The 18,349-nt window shown below is 52.4% G+C and overlaps 1 protein-coding gene across 1 annotated transcript in view; it reads right to left on the bottom strand.

The window, feature by feature from the left end:
• Positions 1–18,349, bottom strand: part of COL5A3 (collagen type V alpha 3 chain) — a 52,284-nt gene that overhangs the window by 30,573 nt on the left and 3,362 nt on the right. Inside the window, 23 exon segments of the mRNA XM_017880033.1 lie at positions 1,694–1,738; positions 1,872–1,925; positions 2,064–2,108; positions 2,935–2,988; positions 3,132–3,176; positions 3,489–3,542; positions 3,727–3,780; positions 3,860–3,913; positions 5,650–5,703; positions 6,155–6,208; positions 6,305–6,361; positions 6,531–6,614; positions 6,706–6,780; positions 7,690–7,752; positions 8,612–8,653; positions 8,730–8,777; positions 12,257–12,403; positions 12,501–12,614; positions 14,266–14,418; positions 14,745–14,849; positions 16,182–16,338; positions 16,420–16,609; positions 16,697–16,855. Coding sequence (XP_017735522.1) covers positions 1,694–1,738; positions 1,872–1,925; positions 2,064–2,108; positions 2,935–2,988; positions 3,132–3,176; positions 3,489–3,542; positions 3,727–3,780; positions 3,860–3,913; positions 5,650–5,703; positions 6,155–6,208; positions 6,305–6,361; positions 6,531–6,614; positions 6,706–6,780; positions 7,690–7,752; positions 8,612–8,653; positions 8,730–8,777; positions 12,257–12,403; positions 12,501–12,614; positions 14,266–14,418; positions 14,745–14,849; positions 16,182–16,338; positions 16,420–16,609; positions 16,697–16,855 — 1,907 coding nt within the window.

Below are 18,349 nucleotides of genomic sequence, written 5' to 3'. Positions count from 1 at the left end.
AAAAATACAAAAAATTAGCCGGGCGTGGTGGCGGGCGCCTGTAGTCCCAGCTACTCCGAGGCTGAGGCGGGAGAATGGCATGAACCCGGGAGGCGGAGCTTGCAGTGAGCTGAGATCCGGCCACCGCACTCCAGTCCGGGCGACAGAGCGAGACTCTGCCTCAAAAAAAAAAAAAAAAAAAAAAACCTAGAAGACGCCAGGTGCGGTGGCTCACGCCTATAATTCCAGCACTTTAGGAGGCCAAGGAGGGTGGATTACCTGAGGTCAGAGTTCGAGACCAGCCTGACCAATATGGTGAAACCCCGTTTCTACTAAAAATACAAAAATGATCTGGGCATAGTGGTGGGCACCTGTAATCCCAGCTACTTGGTAGGTTGAGGTAGGTGAATCACTTGAACATGGGAGGCAGAGGTTGCAGTGATCTGAGATCATGCCATTGCACTCCAGCCTGGACAACAAGAGTGAAATTCCATCAAAAAAAAAAAAAAAAAACACTGCCGGGCGTGGTGGCTCATCCCTGTAATCCCAGCACTTTGGGAGGCTGAGGCGGGTGGATCACGAAGTCAGGAGATCGAGACCATCCTGGCTAACACAGTGAAATCCCGTCTCTATTAAATATGCAAAAAATTAGCCGGGTGTAGTGGCGGGCGCCTGTAGTGCCAGCTACTCGGGAGTCTGAGGCAGGAGAATGGCGTGAAACCCAGGGGGCGGAGCTTACAGTGAACCGATATTGCGCCACTGCACTCCGTCTCAAAAATAAAAGAAAGAAAAGAAAGAAAAAGGAAAAAACTAAAGTAGTATAACTATTGTTTGTAACACAAAGAATAAATACTTGAGGGGACAGATACCCCATTCTCCATTACATGATTCTTTATGCGCATCCCTGTATCAAAACATCTCATGTACTCCATACGTATATACCTACTCTGTACCCACAAAGATAATAAATAAAATTGAATTCAAACAGCGCAAAAGACATGTTGAGATAGAGGATTCATAGGCACACCCCTCTCTTTAAAAATGCCCAGTTGGGCATCATGGCTTTCGCCTGTAATCCCAGCATTTTGGGGGGCCAAGGCAGATGAATTGCTTGAGCCCAAGAGTTCAAGACCAGCCTGGGCAACACAGGGAGACCCCATCTCTACAAAAAAGAAAAAAAAAGAGAGAGAAGAAAAATTAGCCAGGCATGGTGGCATGCGCCGATAGTCCCAGCTACTCGGGTGACTGAGATGGGAAAATCACCTGCGCCCAGGGAAGTCAAGGCTGAAGTGAGGCGTTATTGAGCCACTGCACTCCAGCCTGTGTGACAGAGTGAGACCCTGTCCCCGCCCCCCAAAAAAAGTTATGTGCAGAAAGAAGTGTGTCTGCCAGGGAAGGCGGAAGCAGATGTGCCAGGGAACAAAGATGAGCCCACAGGGCCTGCACATCTTGGTAATATCTTCTGTGGCGGGCTTCTGTGGGCTCTCTGTATCCTGACAATAGCCCTTATGTGCACTAGCCTTGGTGGGTTTCTGTTTCTTGCAACCAATCCTTCCCCAACAAGGACACTTTGTAACTCTGGGCTGGCTTAGGGAATGCTGCAGTTTATCACTATCCAGAGCTAACAGAGGGGTCCTGGTGGGAAGATTTTCCTGGCAACAGAGTTGAAGGAAGGAGACTTGAGGAGGTTGCGGTAGGTGGAGCTGTCACTCACCTTCTCCCCAGGAGTGCCGATGAGTCCCTGGGGACCGGGGAGTCCCTGGGGACAGAAAAAGAAGATGAGGGAAGGCATAAGAAAGAAGCGGTGAGTGTGGAGGTTGGGAAGCCTGGGCGTGGTCTAAGGTCTCAACTGACCACTCCCATGCCCCGTTATTGGGAAAGGTAGTCCAAACCTGGGACCCATGGTTTCCCTGCTGTCCTGGAGGGCCTGGTTCTCCTGGAGGACCCTGAGGAGAAAGTGGGGTTTCAGTGAAGCTGAGAGGGGTCATGGTGCTGAGGCGTTAGTGAAATTGACTTGGGGGGGGTCAGTCATGGAAGGGAATAGGGATGTGGACCATCGGGGTCAGAGGGCACAGGGCACGTACCACATTGCCTTTGGCACCAGGAGCACCGTCAATTCCAGTCACACCCTAGGGGAAAAGAGGATGTGAGCCCAAGACAGAGCAACAAGCGGGGAGCCTGAGTCTGAGACACCGAGAGATGCAGGTGGAAAGGTGGGCGGGCCCAGGCACTGCGGCTCATGTTTGTAATCCCAGCACTTTGGGAGGCTGAGGCGGGCCGATCACCTGAGGTTGGGAGTTTAAGACCAGCCTGGCCAACATGGTGAAACCCCGTCTTTACTAAAAACACAAAAATTAGCCAGGCATGTGATCCCAGCTACTCAGGAGGCTGAGGCAGAAGAATAGCTTGAACTTGTGAGGTGGAGGTTGCAGTGAGCAGAGATCACGCCATTACACTCCAGCCTGGGCAACAAGAACAAAACTCTGTCAAAAAAAAAAAAAAAGAAAGAAAGAAAGAAAGAAAGAAAGAAAGAAAGAAAGAAAGAAAGAAAGAGAAAGTTGAGTGGGCATAGAAGCCACTACAGATATGGACATGCAGAGGGCAGAAAAGTGAGAAAAAAAAGACATATAGGGGCTGGGAACAGTGGCTCAGACCTGTAATCCCAGCACTTTGAGAGGATTGCTTGAGGCCAGGAGTTCGAGACCAGCCTGACCAACATGGTGAAACCCCATCTCTACTAAAAATACAAAAATTAGCCAGGTGTGATTTTGGGTGCCTGTCGTCCCAGCTACTCAGGAGGCTGAAGCATGAGAATCGCTTGAACCCAGGAGGTGGAGGTTGCAGTGAGCTGAGATCTCACCACTGCTCTCCAGGCTGGGCAACAGAGTGAGACCCTAATCTCAAAACAAACAAACAAAAAGACAGACAGGGATGCAGAGAGCCAGTGACACTCACCGGGCGACCCGTGGGGCCAGGGGAGCCTCTGGGGCCAATCAGTCCTCGTGGACCCTGCAAGGGAGCAGGTGAATTATCTCCACGTCACCCTCTGTCTGATCTTGTGAGTTCCTGGGAGCCTATAAGTCCTGGGGCCCTGGGAGTCCTGACTCCCTCCCCTGCACCAAGCAAGGGGCCCAGGGATCCCTGATACTCACCGGCTCCCCAGCCTGGCCAGTGGGCCCTGAAGGTCCCTCTGATCCCTGTGGGAAAGTATCATTACTTGGGAACAGGAAGATACAACCCTGGGAGAGCCACCTCCTCTCATCTGGGCAGCCCCTTCCAGGGGGTCTTGGAATTAAACCAAGATCCCTGGAAACCTGCAGACTAAGTCCATGGGATTCCATTCAAGCACCTGACTCCAATCCTAGACCTGCAAGTCTCACCTCCTCACCCCACAATGTGTCCCCAGCTCTCAGGCTGCCCACTGAGACCTCCAGATCTTCCTCTCTGATTCTCATTCAGGCTTTCAAACTTACTCTCCAAACCAGGCCCTAACTCTCTTCCAAACTTACCCTCTCACCGTCCTCTCCTGGGGGACCGGGTTGCCCTACATGGCCAAAATCACCCTGGAGAAGGAACAGAGGGGAGTTCAGAGTGGAAGGGCGTGGGTGGAGAGACCAGCCCCCTGGGAAGGCAGATGGGGTGTGAGGAGTGACACGGGGATCATGACTCTGATACTGAGGGAGGAGAGCGGGGAGTTGAATACTGGGAGGAGGGCTTAGATCTGGGGGAGGGACCCCACACACTCACCCTTTGGCCCTTCTCACCAGGCAGCCCTGGGAGGCCATCGAAGCCACGATCACCCTGTCCAGAGACACCAGTGAACCTTGACCCCATAAGCCTGACAGCCCCCACCAAGTCTTACCTCAGCCCCATTACCTACCTTAGGTCCGGTGTCCCCTGGGAGGCCCCGAGCCCCATCTGCTCCAGGGCGGCCCTATGGAGAAAGTGAGCCCAAGAGTCAATGATGAACCCTCCCCCAAATAGGAATCATCATCATCATCAACATCATCAAGATTTTTTTTTTTAGACGGGGTCTCACTCTGTCACTCAGGTTGGAGTGCAGTGGCACGTTCTCAGCTCACTGCAACCTCAGCCTCATGAGTAGCTGGGACCACAGGTGCATGCCACCATGTCTGGCTAATTTTTTGTATTTTTGGTGGAGATGGTGGGGGTTTCATCCTGTTGCTCAGGCTGGTCTCGAACTCCTGAACTCAAGCGATCCACCCGCCTCAGCCTCCAAAACTGCTGGAATTCTAGGCATGAGCCACCACACCCAGGCTAAGATATTATTTTTAAAAATGTATTTATGTATTCTAGAGCTGAGGTCTTGCTCTCTTTCCCAGGCTGGAGTGCAGTGGCATGATCATGACTCAATGCAGCTTTGAACTCCTGGCTTAAGCAATCCTCCCACCTCAGCCTCCCAAATAGCTGGGACTACAGGTGCACACCACAACGCCTGGCTAATTTTTTATTTGTATTTTGTGTAGACAGCGGGTTTCGCCATGTTGCCCAGGCTGGTCTCAAACTCCGGGACTCAAGCCATCCTTTCACCTCAGCCTCCTAAAGTGCTGGGATTACAGATGTGAGCCGCTATGCCATGGCTGATTTTTTTTTTTTTTTTTTTTTTTTTTTTTTTTTTTGAGACAGAGTCTTGCTCTGTTGCCCAGGCTGGAGTGCGGTGGCACGATCTCGGCTCACTGGAACCTCCGCCTCTGGGGTTCATGCCATTCTCCTGCCTCAGCCTCCTGAGCAGCTGGGACTACAGGCATCCACCACCACGCCCGGCTAATTTTTTGTATTTTTAGTAGAGACGGGGTTTCACCATGTTAGCCAGGATGGTCTCAATCTCCTGACCTCATGACGTGCCCGCCTTGGCCTCCCAAAGTGCTGGGATTACAGGCATGAGCCACCGCACCCGGCTATGGTAAGTATTTGTATGTTTAAACATACCCAAACATAGAAATGGTACAGTAAAAATACAGTATTATAATCTCATGGGACCAGCAACTTACTTATTTATTCTTATTCTTCTTATTATTATTTGAGACACAGTCTCACTCTGTCACCCAAGCTAGAGTGCAATGGTTCACTGCAACCTCCGCTTCCTGGATTCAAGCCATTCTCATGCCTCAGCCTTCCGAGTAGCTGGGATTGCAGGCGCACGCTGCCATGCCCGGCTAATTTTTGTATTTTTAGTAGAGACGGGGTTTCCCCATGTTGACCAGTCTGATCTCAAACTCCTAACCTCAAATGATCCACCTGCCTCGGCCTCTCAAAGTGCTGGTATTACAGGCGTGAGCCACTGCGTGCAGCCAATCATCTTATAAGCACCATTATGTGGTGCATGACTCTATCTGAAATTGACTTATTTGTCATTTCCGTCCATGTGACAGGCCTCTTTTTCGCCATGCTGTGTCTTCCACTTCCCCTTCTGTTCATCTGGTGCTATTTCAGATCTCAGGGCAAGCGTCACTCCTGCAGGCAAGTCCTTCCTGACTCTATGGCCTGGCCGGATTCCTTTACCACACGCTCAGTGGAGCTGCCATTCCCTGCCTTCAGCACTCTTGTCCCACTAACGACACCAGCAGACTCCAAGGTCACAAAGCCAAGGCTCATGTTGGGTGTCAAGGGATGGATAAGGGGTGGTCTGGGGACCTCGCTGTCACTCACCATCTTGCCCACTCGGCCAGGGGGTCCATGAGGTCCCTGCAGGCCTCGGGGACCCTAGAAGAAAGAGAAAAGGAGGAAGGAAAGGAAAAGAAGAAGAAAGAGGGACTTATTCTATTGTACTAAAACAAATTAGAGATGGGGTCTTGCTATATTGCCCAGGCTGGACACCTGGGCTCAAGCAATACTCCCTCCTCAGTCTCCCAAGTAGCTGAGACTACAAGTGTGTGCCACTGTACCCAGCTTGGAAGGACATATTTATTTATTGTACAGACAGGGTCTCCCTATGTTGCCCAGACTGGTCTTGAACTCCTGGCCTCAAGCAATCCTCCCACCTCGGCCTCCCAAAGTGCTGGGATTCCAGACGTGAGCCGCCATTCTCTAGGAAAGTCATGAATTGCAAGGGTATCCTCAGCCCCTTTGGCATTTTCCCCATCCAGCACTGTGTCCTGTGGTCCTGGGGGAAGGCTCATCCCATCCGATCCTGCCCTATCTCCACAAGTCTCACCTGTGGCCCTTCTGCTCCTGCCTCTCCTTTCAGACCTGGATACCCGGGGAGACCCTTGGGGGAGGAGAGATGGAGAAGTGTGGTTAGAAGATGATTCTTCTCCACTAATGGCATGCACCGCTCCCTCCATGCAGTAGTCCCCTTACTCACCACAGGGCCTGGGCGTCCAGTGAGCCCCACTGGACCAGGGGGGCCTTTCATAGAGAGCTGGAAAGACAGAGGGGTCAGAGCCTGGAGCCTCCCACAAGACCCCCAACATTCCCCCAGAGGCATCTACAGGAGAAAAATATCCCCCCTCTCCTGCCCAGCCCCTCCTTACGCCCAGACTGTATCACTCTCTGGGGTTCCTCCTACTATGTCCACACCTCCCACTCACCTGAGTCTGCTGCAGAACTGCCTGAGCCTGGGCCTGCTGGAATGAGACTGGGGGTCCTTTAAAGGAGCCGCCTGCAAACTGGAACTGGGAGGAATTTAGCGGTGAGGGAAGCCCCAGGGAGCCCCTCCTGGACCAGGACTCCACTCCCCAAGCCTGGGCCACTCCATCTCCTTACCGGCATCATGATCACAGTGCCCGGTGGGCCTCGTATCCCATCAATGCCGGGGATTCCTGGGAGGCCAGCAGGGCCCTGAGAGAGGGATGGGGGAAGAGAAGTGGAGACAGGTAGAGAGGGAGAGAGAGAGCGAAGACAGGGGAGGCACAGAAGGATGAGTCAGAAAGAGAGAGAGAGGGAGAGATGGAGAGAGACAGAGACAGAATCAAAGAGCGATCACGGCAAGGAAAGAGAGAGAGAGACATAGAGAGACGGGGAAAGGAAAAGACAGAGATGGAGACAGAGACAAAGAGAAGGGGAGAGAGAGACAGAGAAGGATGGAGGCAGATGGAGAGTCATACNTAGAGAGGGAGAGAGAGAGCGAAGACAGGGGAGGCACAGAAGGATGAGTCAGAAAGAGAGAGAGAGGGAGAGATGGAGAGAGACAGAGACAGAATCAAAGAGCGATCACGGCAAGGAAAGAGAGAGAGAGACATAGAGAGACGGGGAAAGGAAAAGACAGAGATGGAGACAGAGACAAAGAGAAGGGGAGAGAGAGACAGAGAAGGATGGAGGCAGATGGAGAGACATACAGAGACAGAAACAAAGAGAGACAGACAGACAGAAAAGCCAGGTAAAGAGACAGAGATGGAGAAATAGAGAGAGAGGCAAAGATAGAGAGATGGTGGGAGGGAGAGAGACAGAGACCAACAGAGAGAGACAGAAGAGAGACAGAGACAGAGTCACAACAGGAGAAAGAGAGAGATGAAAGACACGCAGAAATAGAGACAGGCAAAAGAAGAAAAGCAAAGAGTAGGCCCCAGAAACACAAGGGGAACCAGAGAAATAGTTCACAGATGGGAGACAGAGAACAGAAGAGGTCAGTGCCAGCCCTGAGATGGTGTTCCCGAGTGCCACACCCTCATATCTGTGTTCAGACCATCATGCTCCCAGCCCCAACCCTCACTCCTCTGGGAAGTATACACTCCAGTGGGAGTCTGTTACCTGTGGACCAGGGTCGCCAGGGAATCCTGGGGGGCCAGGAGGGCCTGAGGGGCCAACCACCCCCTGTTGGGGACAGAGAAACAGGAGTCACAGGAAGTGCAAAGTTTGAGCTAGGATGACTTTCAACCTACCACTCACTGACTCTAACCTCAGGCTGACCTCCCTACCCCACTACAGAGTCACTCCAACTCCCCCAATGCAATGCTGACCCACACTCACCCCCAACGCTACTCTCTGACCCATATTCTTTTTTTAGAGATGGTCTCACTCTGTCACCCATGCTGGAGTGCAGTGGCATGATCATAGCTCACTGCAGCCTCCAACTCCTGGGCTCAAGCAATCCTCCTACCTCGGCCTCCCAAGTAGTTGGGACTACAAGTGGGTACGACATGTTTTTTTTTTAATATGAGGCTTTTTTTTTTTTTTGAGACAGAGTCTCGCTCTGTTACCCAGGCTGGAGTGCAGTGGCGCGATCTCGGCTCACTGCAAGCTCCGCCTTCCAGGTTCACGCCATTCTCCTGCCTCAGCCTCCCGAGTAGCTGGGACTACAGGGGCCCGCCACCACACCCAGCTATTTTTTTGTATTTTTAGTAGAGACAGGGTTTCACTGTGTTAGCCAGGATGGTCTCGATCTCCTGACCTCGTGGTCTGCCTGCCTCGGCCTCCCAAAGTGCCAGGATTACAGGCATGAGGCACTGCGCCTGGCCAATATGTGGCTATTTTTAAAGAGATGGGGTCTTGCTATATTGCCCAGTCTCTATGTTGCTCATCCTCCCTATTTTGACTCATCCTTTAAGCCTCAAATGTCCACTACCCTCCACTTGGCCAGGCATCATTACACCCCAACTCCTCACTCCAGGGGCTTAAACACCCCTCAGTTGGAAGGGAAAGACTGGAAGAAGGAAACACAGCCATGACTTACTCGGGGTCCTGGGGCTCCTGGAGGTCCCTCAAACTGCTGCCCCTGAAGGGAGAAATGAGTGTCGATGACCCCTGTCATCATGAAGCCCCTCAACCCCCTCGCAATCCAGACCCCTCACCTTTTCAATCACTGCAGGCTCTCCTTTTGCTCCTTTCTCTCCAGCACCCTGGGGTGGGGTCAGGGGAGATGGAGAGAAAAGAGATGTGAACTTGGACATAAACCCCTCAGCTATCTGATCATGCACGCGTGCATGCACACACACACAGGGTCTACCCTCAGAGCCCCTTCTCCCCTACTGTAACCAACATGCACTGAGAAGCTCAGGCCCCCGCATCCACTGGGCAGTGCCATGTCAAGGTGAAGAGCGTGAACTCCAGAGCCTGCTGCCCGATACTGATCCTGCATCTGCCTCTTACTAACTGAGTGATGTTGGGAAACTTAGTCAACCCCTATGGTCACTTACAGGTAATTGGTCCACCTGTAAAGTCAGTGGATGAATGACGACTGTGTATATATCTCATGCAAAGATGAATGAATTAAAACAATGCTTGGCACACAACAAGCACTCCAGGTAACAAGGTAACAAGGGCAAGTTAGTTACAACTATGTGCCTATGTGCCTCTGCTGTGGAACACCTAGGCTTTTCCTTTCTCCCTTTCTGTCTTTCCTTCTTTCCTTCTTTCCCTTTCCCTCTTTCCCTCCTTCTTCTTCTTCTTCTTCTTCTTCTTCTTCTTCTTCTTCTTCTTCTTCTTCTTCTTCTTCTTCTTCTTCTCCTCCTCCTCCTCCTCCTCCTCCTCCTTCTTCTTCTTCTTCGTCCTCCTCCTCCTCCTCCTCCTCCTCCTGGTCTCCTTCCTTCATCTTTTTTGCACCCTCTACCTCCTGGGTTCTAGCGATTCTCCTGCCTCAGCCTCCTGAGTAGCTGGGACTACAGGTGCCCGCCAACATGCCTGGCTAATTGTTATATTTTTAGTAGAGATAGGGTTTCACCATGTTGGTTAGGCTGGTCTCGAACTTCTGACCTCAGGTGATCCACCTGCCTCATCCTCCCAAAGTGCTGGGATTACAAGCATGAACCACCATGCTTGGCTCCTTCCTTCCTTCTCTCTCTCCTTCCTTCCTTCCTTCTTTCCTTCCTTCCTTCCTTCCTTCCTTCCTTCCTTCCTTCCTTCCTTCCTTCCTTCCTTCCTTCCTTCCTTCCTTCTCTCTCCTTCCTTCCTTCCTTCCTTCCTTCCTTCCTTCCTTCCTTCCTTCCTTTCTTCCTTCCTTCTTTCCTTCCCTCCCTCCCTCCCTCCTTCCTTCCTTCTCTTGCTTGCTTTCTTTGCTTTGTTTTTTTTTTTTTTGAGACAGGATCACTCTATTGCCCAGGCTAGAATGCAGTGGTACAATCATGGCTCACTGCAACCTCGATCTCCTCAGACTCAGGTGATCCTCCTTCCTCAGCCTCCTAAGTAGCTGGGACCACAGGTGCACACACCACCATGCCCAGCTAATTTTATTTTTTGTAGAGACAGGGTCTTGCTATGTTGCCCAGGCTGAACTCAAACTGGGAGCCACTGCACCTGGCCTCTTTTCTTTATGTTTTTTTTTTTTTTTTTTTTTGAGACAGTCTCCCTCTCGCACCCAGACTGGAGTGCAGTGGCGCGGTCTCAGCTCACTGCAAGCTCTGCCTCCTGGGTTCATGCCATTCTCCTTCCTCAGCCTCCCGAGTAGCTGGGACTACAGGCGCCTGCCACCACGCCTGGCTAATTTTTTGTATTTTTAAGTACAGATGGGCTTTCACCAATGTTAGCCAGGATGGTCTCAATCTCCTGACCTCTTGATCCTCCCGCCTCGGCCTCCCAAAGTGCTGGGATTACAGGCGTGAGCCACCGCGCCCAGCCCAAACCTCTTTTCTTTTCTCTAGAGACAAGGTCTTGCTCTGCCACCCAGGCTGGAGTGCAGTGGTGTGATCATGGCTCCCTGCAGCCTCCACCTCCTGGGCTCAAGCTATCCTCTCGCTTCAGCTGGGACCAGAGGCACGCGCCACCACTGGGTTCGGTTAATTTTTTCTTTATTTTGTAAAGATGGGGTCTCGCTATGTCACCCAGGCTGGTCCCAAACTCTTGGGCCCAAGTGATCTTCCCGCCTCAACCTACCAAATTGCTGAGATTATAGGTGTGAGTCACCGTATCCTGCCTCAGTTACCTCTTGATCTCTACCCTCTTCTCTTCTCCCTGCCCTTAACATAAAAACAGCCTAAAATTTGTACTGACTTAAGATGGTGCTTCAGAACAAGAGTCCATCATCTTCTTGGTTTGCTGTCTCTTGGAATAAACCTGCTTTTCCTTCCGCCAGTTCTCCTCTCTCTTGTTTTCCTTTCAAATATCAAGCCACTGAGCTTGGGTTCGGTTACGTCGAATGTGTATCCATTTTTTCACTAAGATCAAAATGGAGCATGTTCCAAATTGGTCCACTTCTCTCCGTCCCTCCCTCCCATCTCCCTCCAGGTCACATCCCCACTGCGGATCGCGGGCTTCCCTGCAGCCCCTCTGGCTCCCCCTACTGTCCATGTGCCATTCAGCCGCCAGAGAGCTCTTTTTTTTCTTTTCTTTTCTTTTCTTTTCTTTTTTTTTTTTTTTTTTTTTTAAAGAGATGGGGCCTCACTGTCGCCCAGGCTGGCCTCAAACTCCTGGCCTCAAGCGATCTTCCCGCCTCCGCCTCCCAAAGCATTGGGATTACAGGCGTGAGCCACTGCCCCCGGCCCAGAGGGAGCATTTAAAGCTCCAAGTCAGATCATGTTCCTTCACAAGTGCTCAAGTGGCATCTCCTGGTACTTGGAGTAAAAGCGCCTCTCTCTAGACACAGAGTCAACTATTAGCACAGTGCCTGACACAAGCAGGTGCCGAAGTCAAAAGAGAGACTGGCCTTTCGTGGCTCCTGGTAGGAATCCCTTCTAAGCCCTCAAGATGTGAGAAAAGTGAGTAAATAAAATAACACAGGGACAGAAGACCATATACCACATGTTCTCACTTATAAGTGGGAGCTAAATGAGAAAACATGGACAAATAGAGGGGAACAGCAGACACTGGGACCTATCGGAGGGTGGAGGGTGGGAGGAGGGAGAGGATCAGGAAAAATAACTAATGGATACTAGGCTTAATACCTGAGTAATGAAATAAATAATCTGTACAACAAACCCCCCATGGTACATGTTTACCTATGTAACAAGCCTGCACTTGTACCCCTGAACTTAAAAGTTAAAAAAAATGAAATAATAAAATAATTAAAAAACAATTTTTTTTTTCAAGATGGAGTCTCACTTTGTTTCCCTGGCTGGAGTGCAGTGGCACGATCTCAGCTCATTGCAGCCTCTGCCTCCCGGGTTCAAGCAATTCTCCTGCCTCAGCCTTCCCAGTGGCTGGGATTACAGGCGCGCACCACCACTCCCTGCTAATTTTTTGTATTTCTAGCAGACGTGCCGTTTCACCATGTTGGTCAGGCTAGTCTCAATCTCTTGACCTCAAATGATCTGCCTGTCTCGGTCTCCCAAAGTGCTGGAATTACAGGCTGGCGCCACTGCACCCCACCTAAATAAATAAATTTTAAAAAAAAATTTTAAATAGGAATCCCACTCTCTTGCACCTAACCCCAGCCACCTAGACTCACAGGAAAGATCTGGAACTGAGTCCGAGATGGATATTCTGCTGCCCGGAAGTCAGGGCCCATGGTGGAATCACCTCCTTCTTCATCCTCCCTGGTTGCCTTGGTCTCCAGGGTCCCCAGCTCGGTTCCACTGTCAGGGTCCAAGCTCCCCTGAGAACATTAGGACAGACCAAAGTTTTCCCTGATCTCCTTATTGTCTACCACCCCCCAAACCCCTGGGGTCTTCCCTCTTCCAGCCCCATCCAACCTCTAGGATTGTGGCATTGGGTCCAGTAGTCACAGTGGAGAGGACGACCAAAGGCGTAGGGGTCAGAGGCAGATTTGGAGCTGGAGTCTCTGTCTTGGGGATGTCAGTGGAGGTCTGGAGCAGGGATGGAGGGAGCTTTGGGTCTCAGGTCAGGGCAATCAAGACAAAAGGGAGGCACCCTCCCACTGTCCCCAGGAGCTCCCGGTTTGGGGCAGGGACAGAGGAGGCTCCTCAAAGAGCACCGGAGGCCAGTGGAGACAAAAGTGTGCTGGTTGGACCAGGGCTTCCAGCAGAGGGAGCTATCATGGATGGAGGAGGCACTGAGCCAGGCTGGCCCTGGCACCCAGAGGTCAAGGTCAAGGTCCAACATTCAGGGCCAGGCTCCCGGAAGCCTAGCCCACATGTCCTCTCCCAAGGCAGAGTTCAGCGGCCAGTCAGCCAGGCCACAGTCAGAGAGGGAGTGGCGGCTCCTTCTAGCCTGCACAGCTGCAGAGGAACTGGGTCAAGGCGGGGGTTGGAGGGGTGTGGAAGAGGGTGGTGGGGCCCCAGGTGAGGGGACAAGGCTGAGGAAGGGGTTGAAGAGGGGCCCACTACTCCTGGTGTCTGTATTCTCGGCCAAGAAGATCTGGAACTGAGATGTAGTGCAACCATTGACTCCCCCACCAGCCAAAGATCCCAAGCAATGACCCCCACCAAGGACCCCCCAACCCAGTGACCCACCAAGAATGACCTACATCAACAGACCCCAATGATTCTAGAACCAGTGACCCACAAACAACCCCTCCCACTGCCATCACTGGCTTCAACCCGTTACTGCTCCATTCAGTGATTTTCCCAACCAGTGACCTCAACAAGTGACACTCTCTTGACTATTAGCACTAACTAGTGACTCTCCAACTAATAACCCCCATCAGTGACCCTTAATCAATTATTCCTCTAACCAGTGATGCTCCAACAATGAATACCCATAAATGAGCCCAACAAAGGTGTCCTAATCAATGACCCCCAAACAGTAATTCCACCTATTAATGACTTCCTAACTAATAATCCCCTTAGGGACTCCCAAATCAGTTACCCCATCCACGACCCCCTGAAAATCACTCTTCCAACTTGTGGCCCCGATGAGTGACCCCACTATGACTTCCAGTCAGTGACCACTCACCAACAACCTCCCAGTCATTGACCCTAAACTGGGGACATCGGTAACACCAATAATGGTTTCTATCAATGACCTTCCACAGTGATCCCCAGCTAGGTGCATCCCAAACACTGACCTCAATTAATATCTCCTTCAACAATTGCCCCCTATCCAGCAATCCCTATCAGGGAAGCCAAATAATGCCCCCAATTAATGACTCTCCCAACGAATAACCATCCCCAATGACCCCAAGAAGGGAACCCCAAACAATGACACAGTAACTAATGAACACATCATTCAACCCAGCCAATGATCCCCCTTAAACAGTAACCCTCATCAAGAATCCCCTTAAAATCAGGAACTTATCTGGATCTGTCCCCTCCCTCTAGTGCCCCAGGACTGGAGATTGAGAGAGCTCCTAAGATGGGACCCACCCCCACCCTGTCATCAGTCACCCTGACAGTCATCAGTCAGCTGAGAGAAGTCAGAGCTCATGGATCAGAGACCAGAGAAAAGGATCATAGATGAGGGACCAGAGATTAGTAAGGATGGGAGACTAGAAGTCAAGCACCAAGACCAGAAGTCAGATGGTCAAGACCGGAAGTCAGGTGGTCTCAGGGCTCTTACCTGGTTCTCTGGGGAGTCAGGAGGTGGACTCCAGGTCGAAATTTCCTTGTTCTTCTTTTTCCTGCCCTTCCCCTTGCGACCTCGCCCTTTCTTCCTCCCTTTTCCCTTCCCCTTCCGCCGAGGACGAGGGGTCTCTGGTTCACCCTGGGGAGCCTGGGAGGAGGGTCCCAGTCAGGTCCAGAGCATCCCACCAGCAGAGACCCCATCCTTCAGGTCACCTGGGGTGAGGCTGGCTCATGGTCCATGGGTCCTCACTCAGCCCTGTGACCTGGAGTTGACATTATTCATGTAACCTGGGGTCAAGGGTGGCTCAGGAATATGACTTGAGATCAAAGTCATTCATGCCTGGGATGTGTTTGAGGTCATGGGTCACTTAACCCCATGTCTGGGGGATGAGAATTCACTCTTTCCAGGGATCTGGAGCCAGGAAGGACCCAGCCTGTGTCCTGAGATTAGGAGTCATGGAGCCCCTCACTCACCCCTGTGGCTGCTGGTACCAGGTTGTCGCAGTCGGGGAGGTACCGCTCACAAGCCTGGAAGGCAGCCTGAGGATCTGGGCTTATCAGCAGCTCCTGAATGTCTCCCTGGGGGTTGGGGGTGTAGGAGTCAAGGAAGGCAGCCATATAGCCACAGGCTTACTCTGACCCCCCATCCCCCACAGAAGTCCTGCCGCCCACCTCCTGGTACCAGGGTGTGATGCTCTCCCACCCAGAGCACACTAAGTATAAGGAGGAGGTGACCCCATGACAGCCCTAGTGATTCCTCTACACCCTGTAACTAAGAGAAGGAAAGATCCTATCAGGGGCACACCCGATCCCAACCACAAGACACATCCCATCCCACACATCTGCCCCACTAGGGGTGCATCAGTTCCTTCATGGGTTCAAATGATTCTCAGCCTCCCAAGTAGCTGAGATTACAGGTGTGCGCCACCACACCCAGCTAATTTTTGAATTTTTAGTAGAGACAAGGTTTTGCCATGCTGGCCAGGCTGGTCTCGAACTCCTGGCCTCAAGTGATCCACCCGTCTTGGCCTCCCAAAGTGCTGGGATTACAGGTATGAGCCACCGTGCCCGACCAACACCATAAATTGTGATGATACCTATTTGGCTTGCTGTGGAAAGATCCGGTACTAGGGATAAGGAGGAACATGAGGTAGATCAGGTCCTGGCCTCCCAGAGGTGACACACATCACGGTCACACACAGTTAACAAAGGTCTCCACACCCAGAACACACATCACACTGCCACACAACACAGCTGCTTGCTGGGTCCCAAAGTTATAACTGCCCCTATACAATCACACACTATCACAGCAACCAGCACCATCTCAGGTCACAGTCTCAGACACACACCACCACCAGATCTTTCCACAACAAGCCAAGTAGGTGCTGTCACAATTTATGGTCTTGTGACTCTGCAATCTCACAGTCATGCACTGCAATGGCACACACAAGCGTGCACTGGCACAACCGGATCACTTGAGGCCAGGAGTTCAGGACCAGCCTGGCCAAAAACATGGCAAAACCTTGTCTCTACTAAAAATTCAAAGATTAGCTGAGCGTGGTGGTGCACACCTGTCATCTCAGCTACTTGGGAGCCTCAGAATCACTTGAACCCGTGAGGTGGAGGTTGCAGTGAGCTGAGATCGAGCCACTGCACTCCAGCCTGGGTGACAGAGCAAGGCTCTGTCTCAAAAAAAAAAAAAAAAAAAAAAAAAAAAAATTATGGTCTTGTGGCTCTACAATTTCACAATTGAAAGCTGCAACGGTGCGTGAAAGCATACACTTGCTTCCCTCAGCTTCCTGGGGATAGATTGAAGCTTGACATCTTCCTTCTTTAATATCCTCTCCAGATTCAGGCTGCAGACAAAACATCCAACCCTCTGCCTCAGTTTCCCCATCAGTGAACTCCTACCTCGAAAGTCTTCTCCCCAAGGTCCTGGGTCCCCAGCACAGTGAGTCCAGCTATGCTGATGAAGCGGGGGCCATGGCCCAAGACAGGGGGCTGAGCTTCACAGTCAGCTACCAGGGTCACCGTCTCACCATCTATGCTGACCGCCACACGGTGCCACCTGCAAGGGGATGACCTCCGTGTGGGTGCTTCTCACCCCACCCCTCATCCACGGACCCCTGCCCACTCTCCCCATGCTCACCTGCCATCTGTGAGGTTGACCTGCTGGGGGAGGGGGCGGAAGGGATCACCTAGAAGACCCAGTGCTGGCCCCAGTGCCAGGCCCAACTGCCGGGCACCCCTTTCATCATAAATGGACAGCAGGACAGACTGATTGGCTGGCTGGCCCCGCAAGGTGATCAGCAAGGAGAAATTCTCAGGAAAGTGGCCATCTGGGTGGGCAGAGGGAACAGGGCAGCTCAGATGGCCCAGCAGTGCCTCTCTCCAGGGAAGTACCCAGGCCTCCTACTCCAACTCACCTGGAAAGAGTTCCCGCGTGGGGATGCCGAGTGTGCTGGCCTGGCCCACTCTGAATGCCCGGTCACCCTCTGGAGTCCTCTGGGGACAGAAGCCAGGCCCCTCGGGGACCCCAGCCTGTCCTGCCCGCACACCCAGGGCCTTCAGGACATCCACAGGATCTGCAGCAGAGAGAAGCCGTGGGGGGCAGAGGTGGGGAACAGCTAGAACAAGCCCAGGACCCCAGGATAGACGCTCAGGGTTTTTTTTTGGGGGGGTGGGGCTCAGCCTCTCCCTCCCTCACACCATGTGTTTGTGGCTCAGGAAGAAGGAGCAGGCCTGGGCCCCCAGCACCCCCCGCCTCCTCATCACCCCACAGATGTTCCGGCCTCAGCAGCCTGTTGACTCTGTTTTATTTCCCCTTGGTTTTGGTGAGAAAAAAAGTTGACCTAGTTCTGGGATGAATCAAAGCTTCCTGGCCTGAGCCCCAGAGTGGAACTGTCCCCTCTCCCCACTCCCCGCACAGGCTCCCTAGGGCTACATCCCAGGCCTGGAGCCCCCTTGCCAGAGGAAACCCATGTGGAGAGGAGGGGCTTCTAGTGTGTTTTCTTCCCCCACCTCCTCCCTCTCTCTAACCTCCTCCTTTGACCACTGTCACCCACAACCTCTTCCTTTTGACTGCAGCCATTTTGGAGCTCTTCCCTCTGACCACTCTGCCTCTGACCATGCCCACTAACTTCTTTTTCCAGTTACCCCCTCTGACCCTCTGATTTTCTTCTGCCTGACCCCAGTCGATTCCCTCTGATCTCCTTTTTCTGCCTGACCCCAACCTCCGCCTTCTGAATTTCCCCTCTGACCTCCTCTCTCTGACTTTCCCCTTTGACCTCTTCCCTCTGACTTTCCCTTGTAACCTCCTCCCTCTGACCATCCCCTCCGACCTCCTCCCTCTGACCCTCCTCTCTGACCTCCACCCTCGGACTTTCCCCTCTGACCTCCTCCCTCTGAACGTCCCCTCTGATCTTCTATCCTCTGACATTCCCCTCTGACCTCCTTCCTGTGACTGTCCCCTTTGACCTCTTCCCTCTGACTTTCCCCTCTAATCTCCTCCCTTTGACCCTCTCCTCCAACTTCTTCCCTCTGAGCCTCCCCTCTGATCTCTCCTCTGACTTTCCCCTCTGACCTCCTCCCTCTGACTTTCCCTTCTGATCTCCTCCCTCTGACTTTCCCCTCTGACCTCCACCCTCTGACTATCCCCGACCTTCTCCCACTGCCTATCCTGATCTCCTCCACCTGACCCATGACCTCCTCATTTCATCTCTCTGACCTTCTTCTTCTGATCAGCTGTCTCCAATAACCTCCAGACCTCCCCTGTCTGACCCTGTCCCTCTTTCATCCCAGCTGAGGAAAGCACTTGTCTGGCCCAACAGTTCCTAATCTAGGCCATGCTACCAGCCCCACCCCGAAAAGCAGCCCAGCCAGTGCTAAGTGGAACCACATGGCTTGGGCAGGGGCGGGTGGGGGCTTCCCTTGGGCCCCGAGCCCCCTGTCTGATTTCCCCTCCCCCCACCCTCAGCAAACTGTCCCACTGACCCCCTGCCCCAGCCTCTTGGCAGGAGCTAGATTCTCCTGAATCTGCCATGACCTCACCCCTGGGGCGGCTCTGCTGATCTCACCAC

The sequence above is a fragment of the Rhinopithecus bieti genome, unplaced genomic scaffold (genome assembly GCF_001698545.2).
Source record: "Rhinopithecus bieti isolate Rb0 unplaced genomic scaffold, ASM169854v2 scaffold_10589, whole genome shotgun sequence".
Lineage (NCBI taxonomy): Eukaryota > Metazoa > Chordata > Mammalia > Primates > Cercopithecidae > Rhinopithecus > Rhinopithecus bieti.
Note: the sequence above shows the minus strand (reverse complement) of the source record. Positions and strands in the feature narration are given on the sequence as shown.